The sequence below is a fragment of the Gadus morhua genome, chromosome 2 (assembly GCF_902167405.1).
Source record: "Gadus morhua chromosome 2, gadMor3.0, whole genome shotgun sequence".
Taxonomy (NCBI): Eukaryota; Metazoa; Chordata; class Actinopteri; order Gadiformes; family Gadidae; genus Gadus; species Gadus morhua.
The window spans coordinates 25,219,732-25,238,622 of NC_044049.1; the positions used below are offsets into that span (position 1 = coordinate 25,219,732).

General features: G+C 44.6%; 3 protein-coding genes across 6 annotated transcripts in view; 2 read left to right on the plus strand and 1 right to left on the minus strand.

The window, feature by feature from the left end:
• Positions 1-107: 107 nt before the first annotated feature.
• Positions 108-3,976, minus strand: rpain (RPA interacting protein). Of its 2 annotated transcripts, none has more exons than XM_030344478.1 (7): positions 3,749-3,976; positions 3,477-3,665; positions 3,250-3,322; positions 3,027-3,144; positions 2,614-2,677; positions 709-849; positions 108-234 (listed from the first exon to the last, which is right to left on the minus strand). In XM_030344478.1, the coding sequence occupies exons 1-7, from the start codon at positions 3,818-3,820 to the stop codon at positions 205-207; spliced, it is 687 nt and encodes a 228-aa protein (XP_030200338.1). In that variant the 5' UTR covers positions 3,821-3,976; the 3' UTR covers positions 108-204. The 2 variants fall into 2 exon arrangements, with proteins under 2 accessions (XP_030200338.1, XP_030200347.1); XM_030344487.1 differs by having other exon boundaries at positions 3,753-3,965.
• An 899-nt stretch (positions 3,977-4,875) lies between these two features.
• LOC115534416 (cyclin-dependent kinase 5 activator 1) lies at positions 4,876-8,550 on the plus strand. Its single transcript, XM_030345400.1, has 3 exons — positions 4,876-5,520; positions 6,697-7,498; positions 8,036-8,550. Exons 2-3 carry the CDS (start codon positions 6,896-6,898, stop codon positions 8,525-8,527), a joined length of 1,095 nt encoding a protein of 364 aa, XP_030201260.1. The 5' UTR covers positions 4,876-5,520; positions 6,697-6,895; the 3' UTR covers positions 8,528-8,550.
• Positions 8,551-14,923: 6,373 nt separating this feature from the next.
• The window catches only part of nsfa (N-ethylmaleimide-sensitive factor a), a 43,146-nt gene continuing 39,178 nt past the window's right edge, over positions 14,924-18,891 (plus strand). For 2 of the 3 annotated variants that reach the window (XM_030345373.1, XM_030345381.1), the window contains exon 1: positions 14,932-15,039. In XM_030345373.1, coding sequence (XP_030201233.1) covers positions 15,028-15,039 — 12 coding nt within the window. In that variant the 5' untranslated portion in view covers positions 14,932-15,027. Of the gene's footprint in view, positions 15,040-18,891 lie in introns of all 3 variants that reach the window. The other variant, XM_030345390.1, reaches the window with a different exon arrangement.

The window sequence follows — 18,891 nt, forward strand, 5'->3', positions numbered from 1 at the left end:
AGTTCACCCCTTCAGTTTAACGCAAGCTACAAGTGGGTTACAGGTGTCCCTTAAGCTCTGACTCCGGTGTTTCCCCCCTTATAAAAATAAATAAATATAAACTGAAAAACGTTATATAAAAATATTTCTTTAATGTTATTTGCACAAAAGAGGGTCACGGATAAAATATACACTAAAATACATCTGACGAGTCAGCAGGGTCTTTCACAGGACAATGGACAAGAAGTCACAAGCCTGAAACACAAAAACAAAAAATATATATTAACAGAGGTACCCTTGATCGGATTGACATTTGGATCAGATTAATAGATACGTGTGTGACTAATATATGCATGCTTACTCCATACTGACCATGAAATGTGCATGCATGGCTATTAATGTTTTTTTGAGTGTGACAAATATAATTGTATTCTTATTTTTTTATTATCATGAAACTGATCCATAGCTGACCATCAGAAAACAGATTTCCACAAAAAGTATAATAGGAAAAACATAAAAACTATTTTGGTTGATATATGCAGTTAAACCCCCAAAATAAGCAAGAGTTCTGTTGTTTTAGGTATTTATACGCACACAGTGCAAATGTAGCCTATGTATGTAGCTGTAAGGACTACAGTCTATTTGAGACACGACAATTCTAAACATTATCATCGTTTCAATCTTAAGTATATTCAGCACATGCAGAAGTCTGAATAACTACAGTGTTACCTGGCAGCTCAGCACGAGGTTTGTGGAGGTGTCCGTGTCTGCGGCCATGGAGAACACAGGGTGGTGGACGCAGCCCTCCATGTGCTGAGCGAACCTCAGCTCCAGGAGGTTCTGCACCACCTCAGGAGTGACGTTGCAGTGCTGAAAGATATTATATATATTGACATAAATAAATCACAGAGATCGGCCTGGTTGACAAGCTTCTGTTATTGTTGCCAACACAATTTAAAAAGGGCAATCTCCGATTAAATGAACTAGTGGCCCCTTGTCCAGTTAGTTGGCTTGTAGAAATGTAACTAGCCAAAAGTTTAAGGGGATTTTAGAAATAGAATGAAACGCCCTTGTCCTGAAACTTTTTCAATGGCGGGGGGATTTTTAGCCCCCCAGTCTAGAGTCACCTTTATACTTTTGGCCTGGATGTCAAAAACTGCACTTTGCAGAAGTGAATGGAAAGCCATGCGCATGCATTAAAGATCTCCTATTTTACTACTTTTCTGGTCTTCATTTCTTATTCATGACTCCTATAGAGCAACCTGACACGAATCACAGCACAAACAACTATGTTGATTTTCGGGAAACTCTTCCTCTCATCTGAGCGCTTTCTCTGTCAACACTCGGCTTCGTCCCCCTCCACCCCCTCGCCCCCCTCCTGCCAACCCCACTCCGTTGTGATTGGTTACTTCCGGAAGAGCACGTTGCAGCATTACCATCCATGGAAAATCCGGATTGTTCTACGTAGATAAATCCCGGAAATTTTAAAAAGTGAATGGCGCCCGGCGTCCCTAGTGTTTAGCGCTCTGCACAGCCAGCCCAGACGGTCAGCAGGGAACACGTCTAAATGCATGTACGTCATTATTTGACACTTTAGTATGGTTAAACATGACTATAAATCATTATCACAACGCTTATAGGTCATAAAATTTGAAAAAGCATAATAGGTGCTCTTTAAAGATAATACTCAAATATACAAATGTTATTGTGATCTATGATAGTAGCACCAATATTGATTTCATGTGAAACCATGTTAACACAAAACCGGACCTTCTTTAATGAAAAAATGAAATTGATGTTTCGTACATGGCATTTCCCACTATACTATACTGGCCCGTCAGCCCAGGGTGGCTGGGGTTTGCATTTCTATTACAAACGGGCTTCCCGTGCGGTCGTCTTTAATGGCTGACACGCTTGTCTTGATTCAATAGCACATCAAGACTCACACTTGAATTGGCTACTTAGTTTTATATTATAGCCTACCATAAAACCTGATTGATTTGTTTTGACACGTATGTTTGGGGTTTGCAGTTGGACGTTGGAGATGGTCCACCTCAAGTACGGTATTAGGGCTGGGTAAAAATATCGATTCATCAATGCACTGCAATTTATTTGTTCTCGATTAAATTTCGATTCAGAACTTTTTGGAAATCGATTTCCATAAAAAAAAGAAGCATACTACTCAGTCATTGTAATCTAGAAGCGAGTATGCCTAAATGTACATGTCCTTTTACATTTGTCCATGTTATGATTATCACTTTTATGCTGCAAGTTTAGCTCAGGAACAATACTATACAATGGTGTATTCCCTTTTTGCTAGTTAGAGCACTATGAAATGGCTAATTAATTTTGAAATGGTTATTCAAAATAATATTTAGGTATTTTTGTCATCTGCACGTATTATTGAATCGATATCGAAGCAATTGGATCAATATCGAAATCAAATCGAATGAAGACCTAAAGAATCGAATCGAATTGAATTGTGAGGTACCTGGCAATACCCAGCCCTATACGGTATGCACAAGGCTTTTAAACTGGTTGTGGAAATTCAAATCAGCACGGCAATGCTGTAGGCTGGCAATGCGAAAATGTGCCAATGGAAAACACCATTAGAGAACCAAAAGAGATACATACCTTTGTGTTGATATACATTCCACAGGGGCAGGAGACAAAATGGCTGTTGATGGTCAAGTGGTTCCTTGAAAAAAGAGATCAAACAGGAAATAGATTTATGTGTTGCCATCAAAACAACATCCACAAAAGTGTGCACTCATTTAAAGCTAAAATGAGCATCTTATTCGCCCACGTTTTTTTTTTTCTGTTTCAAGGTTTCAGGATTAAATCCAATGTATGGATTTAACCCTGAGACGGACAGACAGACAGATTTAGATCATTTTAAAAAGTGGAATGAACAAAAAATGCTTACTGCAGCATAATGTAAATATTCCAAAACTCTTTTTACGATTAAAAGTTTTCGTTCATCATAGACAAACATAACAATACATTTCATACAGAAAACAATCCATAGATTATTTCAAAAGGCATACCCGTGGCATATTGGGCAAATAATATGGATGGCATCCTCTTCCCTTCCTTCTACGATGGACGAGATGTACTGCTCCTCAAACTGCTGGTTCCTCTCGTATTCCTCAATGATGGAAAGCTCTGACAAACAATAAAACCAAAAAAAATCGGATCTTGAACCATTCCCAGAAGAAACATCTCCAATTTCATAACAGTAAGAGTTGCTGTGAGACTCGAGTTTTGTACCTTGCGAGATGAGCTCCTTTTGGATCTCCTCTAGCATCGCCAGTTCATCATATTCCTTCATGGCACCAAACATCTGTTAAATAAAAAAGAAAGCATACACTCACAAACTGTCAATGTTGACCTATCGATCAAATATCCATATACATCCCAGAAAATCGCAGACAGCAATGTTACAAAGCACACTGCGCTCAACACCATAATCAATATTGCGGACACAACGAGCCTACCTGTCCAGGGCCGTTTGGCCCCCATAGCGAGGGCAGAGAGCGGTCCTCTGACTGCAGGGCGGTCCACTCTTCCTCCATCACCTCCTGGACCACGGAGCCCTTTGCACCGGGAGGCTGAGGGCCTTCCTCCATCTGACGGTATCGATCCAACAGCCGGGATCGACTGTTCTTCAGTCGATCCACACATCGCTATTGATTAAGCAAAGAAACAACCGTGAACATTATTTGTTGTGTCCACAACATGCTACCGAGCTAGTTGCACAACTTTTCACCTTCCTATAGGTTTCCTTCCACGGCGGCGTGGTTCCCTTATAAAGAGAGCGATGTCTGTTCACGGCATCCATCTTAAGAGCTTGTTTAGTATTAGTTAATTATATCTGAATACAAGGCGAACCGCCTGAAACACCAATCTTGAAAGAGCTTGAGAAGTGCATAGGCTCAAGTAGAGCATTTCAGCTTTTAACCTGGTGCCCCGGAAGTCGCGCTGCTAGTGTAAAAGCGTAATGCATCTTGGGTTCTGTAGTTTAGTGAAGAAGAGAAGCATCATCGATAAGTAAAAATATAAACGTTAACCATCATTAATTATTTTACTATTGAAAACAAATATATGTCATTATTAATTATCACCCAATATCAGCTGAATAGGCGTTTCGTCCCAATTTATGCATTTTAAATAACTGTTCAAATATTCAAGCGTATTCAAGTTTTCAAATCCATCCATGCAATATTTTTCTGCAGACAGGCCTATTGCTCATATGCCAATTCTACATGTATTTACATTTAAGCCAGAATATTGTAGTCTTTGTTTCCTATGTATCTGAGTTGCCTTCCCTTATCGTTTACCACATTGCCATCGTTTCTAACCTATATAATGTTATATCATAACTTAAACATGTTCAGTTACACAAAATAGGCATATAACCTCAAACATCAGAGCCTAAAAGTGCCGACATTCATGATTTGAATTCTGATCGCATGGATTTGAGAATGAATCCAGCATAAAGCCTTGATATCTGGCACCCCCTGTGTGTAAAAACACATACATGGCCATCAAACCATATGTAAACGTTAATTGAATAAACACAACAATGGGTGCTCACTGCAGGCCTATTCCACAGAACTGGGGCGCACCTTCTTGGCCTGTCGTGGTGCCATTGTTTAGGGGGGCAAGCGCGTGTATTACGTAGTGCGTCCCTATAACAGCATCTCCCACACAGCACATCTGGGCCTCTGAAACATCCAGCAGCGAGTCAGCCTGCAGCCGTCAGCCATTGGCCGCCACCCCGCGGTGACCAATGGGCGCTCGAGCGCAGACGGTTGCGACAGCGACGGACGAGCGCAGCATCCGACGCTCGACCAATTACAGGGCGTCGTTTCTCCATCACAACCAACCCGAATAACTGCGGATACCCGCATCAAAAAGCTGGGGGGATTCTTTTTTTCTTACGCGGGTTGGCTAAGCCGAGGGTACACATCTATTTATAGACCTCATAGTAGCCATTTTCTCGGCATTAGTTTTTTGTGTTTATTTTACGTTGAGGGTTCATTTGTGTTTTCGCACGCGGTCGACGTCGTCGCCGGCACGAGCCTTTTTTAATCCCCTCCTCACCATATAGGTTTTCGCTTTTTAAATGGAAGATATCTTCTCCCGTACTGCAAGAGTAGCACGCTGCTGCCCCTCCGCTCTCCATCTCCTCTTCCATCGGCGAGGGAAACATTGAGCATCTGCATACAGGCCCTGCATGGAGGTCTCCAAGGCTCAGTAGGTCCGCAAGGGACGAGGTGTACTGTCTGTGCATGTATATGCTGCACCTATAGCAGGTTAGGAGGACGTCGGAGCCAAGTGCATTCGCGCCCAGGACCGAGGACAGCTCCGATCCAGCGCGCAGCGACGCGGAGACTGGGGGGGGGATTGGGGGGGATTTGGACCACGGCGCTGCAGGTTTCCAAGTGGAAGGATATTAATCACGTTTGCCCACCTGCCATGGGTCAGTGTGTGTGATTTTCTACATGCACTCGCCGGGAGAGCTCTACTCGTTTAGAGGTATGTAGGCCCGATGAATAAACGTGATGTTCTTGTGTGTTTTTTTTATCTATGAGCATGAATCGGATGAAATATAGGCTGCAGATGACGCGATGCATGTCTTCTAGACGCATGCACCTAAACGTGTAGACTAAATTCCGAAATCACCAGCATTTTGAGGTTTTCCTATTTTTAGATCCTTTTTAGAGCCCATTCATCTTTTTTTTTTTTTTTTTTTTACCAGGCTTGTGTTTTGTGTGCTGAATTATTAATTTGGTTCAGCTTCAATCAATAAAAAACGGATAAAATCGGACTTGACGACAGCACAATGTTGGAATTGCATTCAACATCAATGCACCTAAATGGGAATATGCCTAATATCATTTAGGTTCGGCCTATCGATCAAGGTTATAGACTCACTCCACTTCTTTTTCCTTTCTGGAGCTACCCCGTGAAGAGGGGAGGGGGTGTTTTCAGGGCTTCCATTTTGAAGTTAAGATGGATGCTTGCGCACATTTCCTCCTCAGCCGTCGGGGGCTTATCGCTCCTTATATAATACAGATGAGCACATCGGAGCGGCGATGGGGAACAGACGCCGATGAGGCTATAGGCCTACCTGACGCTCGAATGTGTCGCTAAAGGCTCAAAGGTGTCGATTCAATATGAACGTGAATGATTCCTTGTAAATAGTGATGCAAGCTGTACTGCATGGATGGATAAGGATATGAATAATGATTCATCGTAAAGCCATAACAACAAACCAGCAGGCCCTGTTTACAAGATCCATTCATGCATATGAACAGCCTGGTTGCAAAATGTGTAGGTTCCACTTACAGTGGGCCATAGTATGCCTATAGGAATGTCGTTTTCTAGACCTGAAATGTAATTCCATGCATCCATTGTCCTATTTACTTATGAAATATCAATCTATAGCTTTGGATTGCTGACTTAGCTCTAACCATGTAACAAATGCGAACAGACAAAGATATCAAATATTCAGCACTTTGATTTGCTTAGGATTATGTTTCATTTTACACAAAGCAAGCTTGCATTTCCTGTTAAGTTTCAAAGCGATCACACAGCTCTGCTTCTCCAATCAGACATGTTCCTTGTTGCTCTTGGACGATGAAGTCCTTCCATGTTCACAGATGATGAAGGCTCCACACTAAAGGTGTGTGCCTTCTCCTTCCTTCATAGGTCAGGCCTCCTGCAGCTGAAAACCTGCGGCTATACTTCCCCACCTCCGCCACCGGACACACCTACTCCGTCCCTCCCCACCTACTCTGGCCTCTCCTCTTTGGTCTCCCCCCCCCCCCCCCACCCCCACCGTTCCTGGTTGTACTATTAGTTTAGTTTCTTCTGCCCAACCCCTCGCTGGCATCCCTCCTGGGTCACCATGGGAACGGTGCTGTCGCTGTCCCCCGGCTACCGCAAGGCGGCGCTGTTCGAGGACGGGCCGGCCACGGTGGGCCACTACACGGCCGTGCAGAACAGCAAGAACGCCAAGGACCCGACGGCCGCCAAGGGCCTGAAGCGGCCGTCCATCATCAGCTCGTTGCCATGGAAACGCATCGTGGCCGCCTCGTCCAAGCGGAAAGGCTCCAAGAAGCTGCCGTCGGAGGGCGGCGGCGGCGGCGGGGACGGGGGCAAGGAGGGTGGGGCCTCGCCCGAGGCCGCCGCCGCCGCCGCCGCCGCCGCCTCCGGGAGCATGAGGCTGAAGAAGTCCCAGTCGTGCGCCAACCTGTCGTCGTACACCTCGGGGCAGGACGGCGTGGCGCTGGCGGTCGCGGGCGCTAACGGCGCCGCCGGTGCTACCACCACCACCACCACCACCGTCGCCGCCGGCGGCGGCACCCACAACAACACTACCTCCTTCCACATACCCGCCTCCCGCACCCTGGCCAACGTGTCCTCCCTCCTGGGCAAGAAGAGCTCCCTGACCGGGCCCGGGACGCAGGTGTCCAACGCCACCGGCACGCCCAAACGGGTCATCGTACAGGTCAAGAGGACGTTGTTGTCACTATTAATGCTATTAGTATTATAGTGGTAGCAGCAGTAGCATGAAAGTAGTAGAAGTATTCTTTTTGGGGGGGATTTCATTTATACCCTGGTTGCTTTGGATTAAAATGTTTGCTAGATGAAAACTATTATTGTTCGTGAACTATTTATATTTCTAAAGCTAAATATTCCTCTTAATGTCCCATCACACTCATCAAGGTTCAAGATTATGATGGATTATTGTTGTTACGATTCATATTCTTACTACTAAGCGTCTTAGAGTACCATATTAAGCGCTATATAAATTTCATTTATTATTATTATTATTATTACTACTAGTAGTAGTAGTAGTAGTAGTACTAGAAGTATTATTTTTGAGGATTTCAGTATTCACTGGTTGCTTTGGATTCAAATGTGTGCTAAATGTAAATGTCAAATATAATAATTCATGAACTATCTATATTTCTAAACTCTCAATCTTCCTCTTCATCTCCCACCCCCATCCCCATGGTTACCCCCCCCCCCCCCCTCTCAACAGGCCTCCACCAGCGAGCTGATGCGCAGCCTGGGCGAGTTCCTGTGCCGGCGCTGCTACCGTCTGAAGCGCCTCTCCCCCACCGACCCCGTGCTCTGGCTGCGCTCCGTGGACCGCTCCCTGCTGCTGCAGGGCTGGCAGGACCAGGGCTTCATCACGCCCGCCAACGTGGTCTTCCTCTACATGCTGTGCCGCGACGTGGTCTCCTCGGAGGTGGCGTCGGAGCGCGAGCTGCAGGCCTCGCTGCTCACCTGCCTCTACCTGTCCTACTCCTACATGGGCAACGAGATCTCCTACCCGCTCAAGCCCTTCCTGGTGGAGGCGGAGAAGGAGGCCTTCTGGGACCGCTGCCTGGACATCATCGGGCGCATGAGCGGCAAGATGCTGCAGATCAACACCGACCCGCACTACTTCACCCAGGTGTTCGCCGACCTGAAGAACGAGAGCAAGAAGGAGGAGGAGAAGACCCGCCTGCTCATCGGGCTCGACCGATAAGTGGGGGTTTAGGGGGGGGGGGGGGGGGGTCAGGATAGAGGACGGAGGTTACAGGGGGAGGCTGGGGTTGATGGGGGGGGGAAGTGGTCGTGGCACTACATCGATGTGCTTTTTTTTCCATCTTCTTCTTATAATTGGTTCTATATCTAGTGTACAGATGCCCCCCCCCCCCCCCCCATACACACACACACTCCCCCCCAGATCAACCAGAGAACATTGGGCTCTTGAGCACATCGGGCCGACGACAGCGGAACATATCAGATCTGGTTTTCTGTGGGGCTGGGGTAATCAAATGCAGACGTCGCGGCGCAGGATTCGATCTAGATGCGATTTACACACTTGAGATCATTCGCGATAAACATGTCTCAAACGTGCGCCTGGCTGACCATGTGATGGGGAGCAGACGTTGTTGTCCTCGAGAGAGTGTTGTAAGTAAGGAACTCACTCATTGTCCACTAATTCCCATCACGCTTGATCTCATGTGAGGTGAGTTGTTTTTACTTATTGTTTGGCTCAGACCAGAGACTTTGCCCTGTTCCAAGGTAGTCTAGAAGAGAGTTTACATGAGGTTAATTGAATCACCAGTGCTTATTTACTGTATGGGGACGTGGAAATCATGTTGTTAAAGAAAGAGAAGGGAAGATTCAATTAAACAACGCGAGCCCCAATACATCCAACCAAATCCAGGCATGGTATTGCAAGTGCAATACCTGGTAGCAAAGCAAAAATCTGCCACTTTATTAGGTCAGGCACACAGAAGTGTGCGCTGGATAATTGAGACGTTGCCAAATCCCCTACACCTTTTCCCCCCAGTAGCCCTAGCCTATCGCACTCACCCAAACCCAGGCTAGGGATGCATATGAAACACTTGAAAATCTTAAACAAGAGAAAGGGGAGATCGCACCGGTCTTCCGTGAATATCTGAGAAGTAAGTTTGGTGTGTACTCGAGGTGCTTAATGTGAATTTTGAGATGAGAAAAAGTCTAAATCTTATGACGAGTGAGAAAGCCCTATTTTCATCATGCGAATGAGGAACGCAATACTGAGGCCTGGCCAGAGCTTGATGGGGGGGGGGTTGGAGGGGTAATTAGACTTCTACATCACAGAGGGGATTCTATTTTCTTGAATGACAAACACACCCACACACACATAGACAAACGCACACATACACGCACAAAGACAATAAGGAAAATAAATAGAGGATGAAAGATAAAAGAGAAAGGAGTGAACAAAGATCAAAAGAAGAGAACGATGAAGGAAATCTACGAAGAATATCGAAAAATGTGAAATTTCTTTAAAACTTTTGCTATAGATGGCTATACTCAACGAGAATGTTGATTTGTGTTCACAATATACTTCTGTTACTTTTAATTTCATAAAAACACGCCTGCATGCGTCTCACCTCTTCATGCTGAACTCCTGATTGGCGTACACACTGAGGATGGACTGCGGTCAGCGACACTTCAACAGACAATGGGACAAAGATCAATGTAAAATACTGTGGACAGATGTTTTGCGGCTACTGTAAGGAGACGATTGGGGAGCCGGCTTTTCATCTGTCATTTTTTCTCTATCCTACTGCCCAAGAAAAGATTGACAACAAATGCTGTGGCAACCACTATGTGATAAACTTTCTGTTGTACACCCCCAAAAAAAACCTGCAAACCAGCCAGAATTACATTTTAGTTTTGTGACCCTAGGCTCAGTTTCGACCTTGATACACTTACAACCCTCTCTTTTCTCTTCTCTTCCTTTCGCCCCTCCCCTCGTAGATGCCGCTGCCCGCGGTTTCCATTTCAATGAGTGGCGTTGGCGCGCACCAGTGCTTCTCTGTGTTATCCTAAGCATGCCGCTTTGTGTTGCGCCCAGCGCTGCACCACAGGTCACATGGGAAGGGACTGAGCGGTAGACACGCGCAGCGACGGCTACCAGACCTGATTGTAATGAAATCATAGCACCAACAGAGTGGGGCTGATTGCGTTCTCTTTTTCCTGCACACCTCCCCTGCTCTGTCTCTCTTTATTTATCTGTTTATTTCTCTCTCTCTCTCTCTCTCTCTCTCTCTCTCTCTCTCTCTCTCTCTCTCTCTCTCTCTCTCTCTCTCTCTCTCTCTCTCTCTCTCTGTCTCTCTCTCTCTCTCTCTGTCTCTCTGGGCTGTATGCGAATGGTTGCTCATCTAGAGAGCATGGGAAAAACGCCCATAGCTGCATTCATACTAACAGGATTGAAGCAGCAAAAAAAAGTCTGAAAAGGCTGCAATGAGGTTGACTAGAAAGATGTTGCAATAACTAATGATTGGTCGATGCGATTTGAACCTTCCTCTAGAGGTATTGCTGTCAGTGCTACAAATTGCTATACTTGAACACTCCATTCAAAGTCATAGTCCTGATAAAAGGTGGAGAAAATAATGTGAAGGCAGCCTAAATTAAAACTATGATCAAGTTTACAATACTTTGTAAGGAAAGGTAAATGTTCTTCTGAATTGGCTCGCTAGAATTGTACTTACTTACTCATTACAGAGTGTGATTACTTCCTGGTACGGCGTTGTAATTATCTTGGGTTCCATGGTGCTTAGGGGACTGACATTGGGGCCCCTGCAAGTGTAAATAGTGTCTTTAACAGGTGGTCCTTTAACGGATTGAGAGATTTCTATGACCCATGGAATTGTTAGACTGCAAAGTTTAACAAGGCAAGGCCTCAGTGATACGTCCAACCTGTTCTCTCGTTGAGACGCCCCTCGCATCCAGCCAATGGTCTTGTCTTCAGAAATAAGGCCTTCCCAGAAAAGGCATCATTCATGTGCCAAAACGAAGACTGCCATTGAGTATATATTTTGTGATACAAATGAGCAAAATATGAAACAAAAGCCGACTTTTAAAGTAGTTTACTTTTTGACCACCCTGAACAAAAGATACAGTCTTTACTTTCTATGCGGTCTATATCTCTACATTTCCTGTCAGAGATGAAGGCAGAGGGGGAGAGCTGGTGTGGATTAGAGACCGATCCTGTGGATACACGATAGGAAACATTGTGGCTCCATCACACCTGAATGGGCCTGCATCAGCCTCATCACCTGGTGTAATATGCAATCCCCACCTGTGGATGATAACATACTAAGAAAACGATTAACATTGAACTTCCCCCCTCCCTGTAAGATATGACAACAGCCTACTGCTAAACTCACGGAAGAGAAAGCCAAACACTTTTAAACATTTGTATCACATCCTTTCTATGTATGTTATGCGTGGGCGGACTGGATGGCAGCAAGTCCGGCACTGTAGAAATGGAAAATGTAGCTTTTAACCAGAATCAGACCTCATGAGGCAATTGTGTTGTATCAGCATAAAGACCATGTTAACAAAGCTTATTTACATGTTGCTTATCCTTGCTGTTGCCAAAAGTAGCATTCATAGTTAAGGTTATTCGATAATAACAGTTTTTTTCTTTTTCAATTTTGGATGGTGATATGAGTTGTTCTTTAGTTCCATTGTGAAATGTAGATGTAAACAAATGGTTGATAAACAAAAAAAACAATGTATATGCTAGCATGACTTAATTACCAGTACACGGATGTCAGTTGTTAAGTTAAGTTGTTTGTATATTACAAAACAATTCAACAGCAGACATCTCAGGGGTACTGAGGGAGATATCATTGTTGCATCACACGTTGCATTTCTCCATTTGCTAGCGAAAGAGCTTATGTTATATAATTGTTCAACAGGGATTGTTTTTGCTTCTACGTCTCATGAACTTGTTCTTACGTTTTCCAATGAGGGATGGCCATGCCTACAAACAGAGACACAAACACACACACACGTGCACACACACACACACACACACACACGCTTGCACGCACGCATACACAGAAAAACTCACGCCAACTCACTTTCTCTTACTTTTTCAAACCATATTGAAACAAAGTACCACAAAAAGAGAAATCACATGGCATTTTTCTGGGACACTGAATGAGCTGATCAAACCTGCCACCCTTTCCTTATTTTACACCTCCAACCTCGTTTTCCCCGGGAATAAACAATGATCGGAGATAAAGACCACCAGAGCCAATCACATCGCTGGACAATTGGACTCAGCTGGCTTCCCAAAATCTGAGAGAGAAAGAAAGAGAGGAAAAGAGAGAGAGAGAGAGAGAGCGATGTGTTATATCTGATCCATCCATGACATTCTGTGCCATATATGATCTTACAATGCATCTAAGAAGAAAATAATGTGTAACATATGATGCTTATATGATGAGGATGAACCATGATCAACGATGATGATAATAATGACAATGACGATGACGACGATGAGGATTATGGAGTTATTAGAATCTCATTGTCCATTTTATTCATTTGTGAACCATGTTGTATAAAAAGCGAAAAACCTTGTGGAACAAACAGGGGGCCACTCGTGTTGCTAGGCTAACGACGCCGCGGTCGGACTCTGTGGGAGTATGACTATGTATGTAAGATGTGAGAAGACGGTGTTCAACTGTTACACGTACTTTATATATAAAAAAATTTGCAAGCATTTTTGCGGCGGGTCGGGCTTTTATGAAAAACGAAAAGAAACATTTGAGTCAGTGAATGTGTTCATGTTGATTGTTTTTCCTTCAATGATCTGATGCACCGACATATGCTCATTGCACAACAAGCATAGACACATTTACATTTGTATTTTGGGCATTTAGCCGATGCCTATGTATTGCTGTCGGTACATTCAGGATATTCAAAGGTACAAGTGTCAAGCACTTACAATCACTAGGTAACCCATTCCCTATACAACAAAGCTAGCTAGGATATGATGCTACACAATGCTAAGTACTATTTGTAAGTGCCAGGAAGTACAACATACAATGAGTGCATACATTAAGTGCACACAGACACCAACACACACACACACACACACACACACACACACACACACACACACACACACACACACACACACACACACACACACACACACACACACACACACACACACACGCACACACACACACACACACACAGACAGATGTCCCTAAAGGAACACTTATCTGCCTACATGTCAGCACTGAGAAAGAGCCATGACCAGGCAGTTTTTGCCCAGAAACAATCTTCCCATAAAGTTTATTTTATTTCAGGGGATGAGATTCTTTCCATTATCACACTTGCAACACTGAATCCACCCACGCAGACCAACACAGGAGGGAGCTTTGAGAACTGAGAACAGTTGTAAAAAGCCTTATTCTCTGGAGAACACCTCCCTTCCTCCCATGACACATCGCTGAATGATATTGGTAACAGCAGGGAAGTGGTAACAGCAGGGCTTCAACAGGGTGTTACGTCCGTGGCTCACCGAGAAGACAGCCGCCCTGCTGCTGTCACAGTTCACCTCTCGCTGGACCTGTGTCAGCAGTCCCAGGTGAACAGAATGCACGCCAATATGGAAACGATGTACGGAGACCACATCAGACCAGACAGGTTTGTGCGTTGTTGTACAAGATTGTATTTCAGGTTATTTTTAAACACAAACACACACACACACACACACATACAGACTCACACACTCACACACTCTCTCACTCACACACACACACACACACACACACACACACACACACACACACACACACACACACACACACACACACACACACACACACACACACACACACACACACACACACACACACACACACACAATACAGGAAACCAATCAAGCCCTCTTTGGTAATGGAGCATAAATCATACTTCATTCATCTCTTATTTTTTCTTTCCCGTAAATTAGATGTTGTGCATGTTGTCCTCTGGGATGTGCCTGAGCTACAGGGTAGACTCTTTTTTTTTTTTTTAAAGAACAAATGGACTATTTAACATGGCTATGCTAGCAATCTAAATATTGCTTGCAACAACAACATGTCACAACATTATCTATATGGGTACATATAGGCATACCACATTACCAACTGAAACCATAGAAAAAAAACGTATTTATTTAGGCCTGCATTAGGGTTAAATGAAATAGCAATACAAGTGCTGCAATAGCAAATGATTATTTACATATATATATAGAATCTACAATTAGAAAACGTTTGAAAATAGGCCTAGCCTATTATCGGCTGCAATGCACGGTGGTTGGATATGGACAAACGTCACACCGAAACACTTGGCACAGGGTGCTGTCCACGGTGCTGAAACAGACATTTACATTTAGGGCAGACACGTCTATCCCCGTTCCACACCATATCGATCCATCGTACGCCCCGTCCACGTCTCGGGATAATTCCGCATGGCAAGAGACCATCGAACGCAGCAAAAAATGAGCAATCGGAGGAGGATTATTGTACTCACGCGCCAGCTCCAGCCGACCAATCACACCGCTCTCCGCCTGACGTGCGCCTGCGCCATCTGCGCAGGTTATATACCCATCCGCTGCTGCGACTTCCATCCACTCTCCAACGAGCCCTCTCTAAGAAGTATCCCCTCTGAACGGCATCTCTGAACAACCAGTCAAAGATGGCGGCCCGGGTAAGATAGATATTTTGATATACGTGGTAAAAATGTGAATCAATGTATAATGTTTGGTCGTAATGGTGAGAGAATAACGATGGCGTTTGGTCCTGCGTAGCTGCCGCCCGTGCGGCGCCGCGGCGGCACAACGTCACCGCGGTAGCAGTCCCTTTTACCAGGAAGGTTTCTGTCTCCTCGGTTCACTGGCCTTGGTCCTGATCGTTTTAATACCACATATACCCTCCACCACCCCCGCGACATTGTGTAAAATGTGCTCCAATGCGTGCAATGGAACAGGCTAACCAGTGTATTAGCCGAGTGGTTTAGTGGGTAATCCGTTGTTGTGCGTGCCCTTGAGAAGGGTCGAGTACCGGGCTCGTGGACACCCTCGGTCTGTCCGTGGCGTGGAGACAGGCTGTTCCAGAGACATAATGCAGACTTACCGCATTACAGCAGCACGACGTACCTCGTCAAATGCTAGGCTGCCCTATAGGCACATAAACACCACGAGCACCACCACCACCTCCACCACCACCACCACCACCACCACCACCACCACATGTTAGTGCATTATTCAATGTAGGTATGTAAACCACCAACCATTATTGTAGGAGCCTATGTACTCGAGTCCAGTGCATGGTAACGACCGTATTGTTCATTGATGAATTGCACGATAATACCTGGTCAACGAACCACAACGGTGGCTTCAGGTGAGCGGAGAAAAATGTAGCCTTAGGTCAACGGAAAAACAGGAAATAGAAGCTGTTATTATAAATAGCACCCATGATTTGTATAGGTTGATAAGGAGTGTAGTCATAAGGAGTAATTAGGGTAATCTCTGACGTCATAAAACCAAGGAGCTAGGTGGGTTCCCCACAGGGTAAGTGTTTATTCACCCCAACAAATGTAAAATTGCATTAGTGAATGAAAAAACATTAGCAACGACAGATTTATAAAATAACGTGTAAGCGGTGCATTTAAATCCAAGGCATTTTCACCATGAGCACTATGAATGTAGATGAATAGGCACTGGTATATATTTGAAATATGAGTGAATTCAATTCAATTTATTGCTATGGAAGTCGATTATACAAGGTAGCAACCCTTAATGCCACCCTGATTTCAAATTGGAGGATCGTTGAATATCATCAGCAAACCATTCGATCGATAATAAAAAAAATAAACATGGAATTCGAGATGTATACATGCTCCTCTTCTTAAACAAGGAGAACCTTGCTTAACAATTAACTGTCTGACTGCCAAGCTAAATCTCTGTTAAAGATGGACCACTGGCTACAAAATCCATAATCAATGCCCCTTTTTTTTTGAGAGTATTACTGATATTCCAAAAACTAAATTCAAATCTTAATTGTGTCAGCCGTTTGGTATGCATTGCACTTACATAGAATCTCACCTACGCACGCTGACCCAACAGCAGGTAACTGTTTTGGTCTGCAAAAGCAGAGAACAGCGTTTTAGAAGACAGAGCTAGTCTCAGGAGATCACTTCCCCTCCAGCCTTGAATAAGAATAGAATCTGCAGATGCAGTATTAGTAGCACCCGGGTAGGTCCCTGAAATCACCCAGCCTTCAGGTGGAGAGACAGGAGGGCACATGGTATTTATGCAAAACGGATAAATACCATTGGTGTTTTAGACACATTCCTACCAGTGAAGGAATGTGTGAACGTTCATGTTCATAACATGCATATGACATCTATCATGTCACGCATATCGTGCCTACCTGCCCTTCTCAGTCTGCAAATTACAACAGAATGTTAGAAAAGCAACATTGACGTTAACATACAGTAATGTGCATTTAATTGGGTTGAGGGTAGCTGCGTGTCGGTCTCAGCAGAGATATGGAGGCACGGTGCGCCTCGGAGACACAGAGCAGCAGTGAGAAGGTCAGGTTACCATGGAAACACAGTATATGTTCTTCCTTTTTTTGCATTTGACGATTCTAATTAAGTGCACATAGTCAAAGATATGACGCTGCACAGATATTTTAGTATTGATTGATGAACGTTAATTGAGTCTAAATGCTAAATTGGATGACCAAGTATTTTTTATTGATACAAACAAACTAATCGATAATATTTAAAAATTGTAACATATTTCTCTGATAATTAAATCCTATAATATCTTCATAGTGATGTAATCTTCCTTGACCCAATATAAGTGCGTATGTCTGTGCATGTCTATTGTCCTACTGAGGCTGCAAAACATGAACATGTTTGTGTGTGTGTGTTTGTGTCCGTGAGTGTGTTTGTGTGTTTGCATGTGTATGTTTGCATGTGTGTGGGTGTGTGCGTGCGTGCATGCGTGCCTTTGGCATGCGTGGGTGTGTGTGTTTGCGTTTGCATGTGTGCGTTTGGCGTGTGTGTGTGTGTGTGTGTGTGTGTGTGTGTGTGTGTGTGTGGGAGAGATGAGCGGACAACATCATGCCACTGGTCACTGTTGACTCATGTCGCAGTTCTACCCAACAGGGGTTCTGAAAGTACACTTGCTATTCAGTCACGCACACACTCTCTCAAGAGCAAATTCCTCCACAGTCATACCAGCCCTGCATCCTTCGTCCTAGCTACGCCCAGCGGAGCATGCAGAGCTGTTGCCAAGCAGGGCCCATCAATAAAACCTGATGTAAGATCAGACAGGACACTTCCAGGTGTTTTACCCAGAGAGAGAGAGAGAGAGAGAGAGAGAGAGAGAGAGAGAGAGAGAGAGAGAGAGAGAGAGAGAGAGAGAGAGAGAGAGAGAGAGAGAGAGAGAGAGAGAAAGAGAAAGAGAAGAGAAGAGAGAGAGAGAGAGAGAGAGAGAGAGAGAGAGAGAGAGAGAGAGAGAGAGAGAGAGAGAGAGAGAGAGAGAGAGAGAGAGAGAGAGAGAGAGAGAGAGAGAGAGAGAGAGAGAGAGAGAGAGACATAGTGGTGGTGCAGTGGGCAGGTGTCACACTGCTTAGCTTATGAGACCACGGTTTGATTCTTCAGCTCTGAGATCTTGCTGTGTAGAGTTCAATCTTAGCCTGTGTCAGCTGAGATGAGACCATTGGTTGTTTGCATGTTAGTTTGACTAGAGACCATACTTAGTTGACATGTTAGTCTTACGTGAGACCACCACTTACCCTAATGTTGGCCAGACTAGAGACCATACTGAGCCGACATGTTAGCCTGACTAGAGAAAATATGTAGGCCACTGGTTAGCCAGACTAGAGACCATGACTTAAAGACCACACACAACCTATTGGTTTGACCGACTAGAATCCGCAGGTAGCCTGGCGTGACTAAAAACCCCACGTAGCATCCAAGTCATCCTGACTAGAGACCATACCTAGTCTATGTTTTAACTGACCAGTGACCATTCATATAGCCCTTATGTTAGCCTGACTTAAGACCATAAATAGCCTGTGGGATAGCCTCACAAGAGACCATGTGCAGCTTACATGTTAACCTGACTATTGATCAATTGATCATCTGGAAGGAAGGAAGGAAGGAAGGAAGGAAGGGAGGAAGGAAGGAAGGAAGGAAGGAGAAGGAGAAGGGAAGGATATATGTTAAATAATGAAACATATCCTGCACAGGTCACAGTTGGCCTAGCCTTAAGTCACTATTACATTTCTATTAAACCATGCGTGTCAGGTGTGTGCATTTGTGTGTATGTTTGAGAATCACAGAAAGATAAGCCACGGCCAGGGCCTTAGAGCTCTCTAAGCTGTCACAGCTCGTTGTTCTACGATGTGATTCGCTGACACAGTCAGGGGCCCGCCCTCTTTCAGCCGCTGACCTGTCACGGTGACTGCCATGCGTCTCTTATCGTCATTCATGTTAGGGGACCCTGAATGGAATCAATGTATAGATTTAAGATGCAGCAAATTC

Excerpts from the sequence above, each read along its gene's own strand:
- rpain (XM_030344478.1), bottom strand. The coding sequence starts at position 3,820 with ATGGATGCCGTGAACAGACATCGCTCTCTTTATAAGGGAACCACGCCG. Across the intron at positions 3,666-3,748 it reads GGAAGGAAACCTATAGGAAG|CGATGTGTGGATCGACTGAA; the intron begins GTGAAAAGTTGT and ends CTTAATCAATAG. Across the intron at positions 3,323-3,476 it reads GGCCAAACGGCCCTGGACAG|ATGTTTGGTGCCATGAAGGA; the intron begins GTAGGCTCGTTG and ends TTTATTTAACAG.
- LOC115534416 (XM_030345400.1), top strand. The coding sequence starts at position 6,896 with ATGGGAACGGTGCTGTCGCTGTCCCCCGGCTACCGCAAGGCGGCGCTG. Across the intron at positions 7,499-8,035 it reads CCAAACGGGTCATCGTACAG|GCCTCCACCAGCGAGCTGAT; the intron begins GTCAAGAGGACG and ends CCCTCTCAACAG.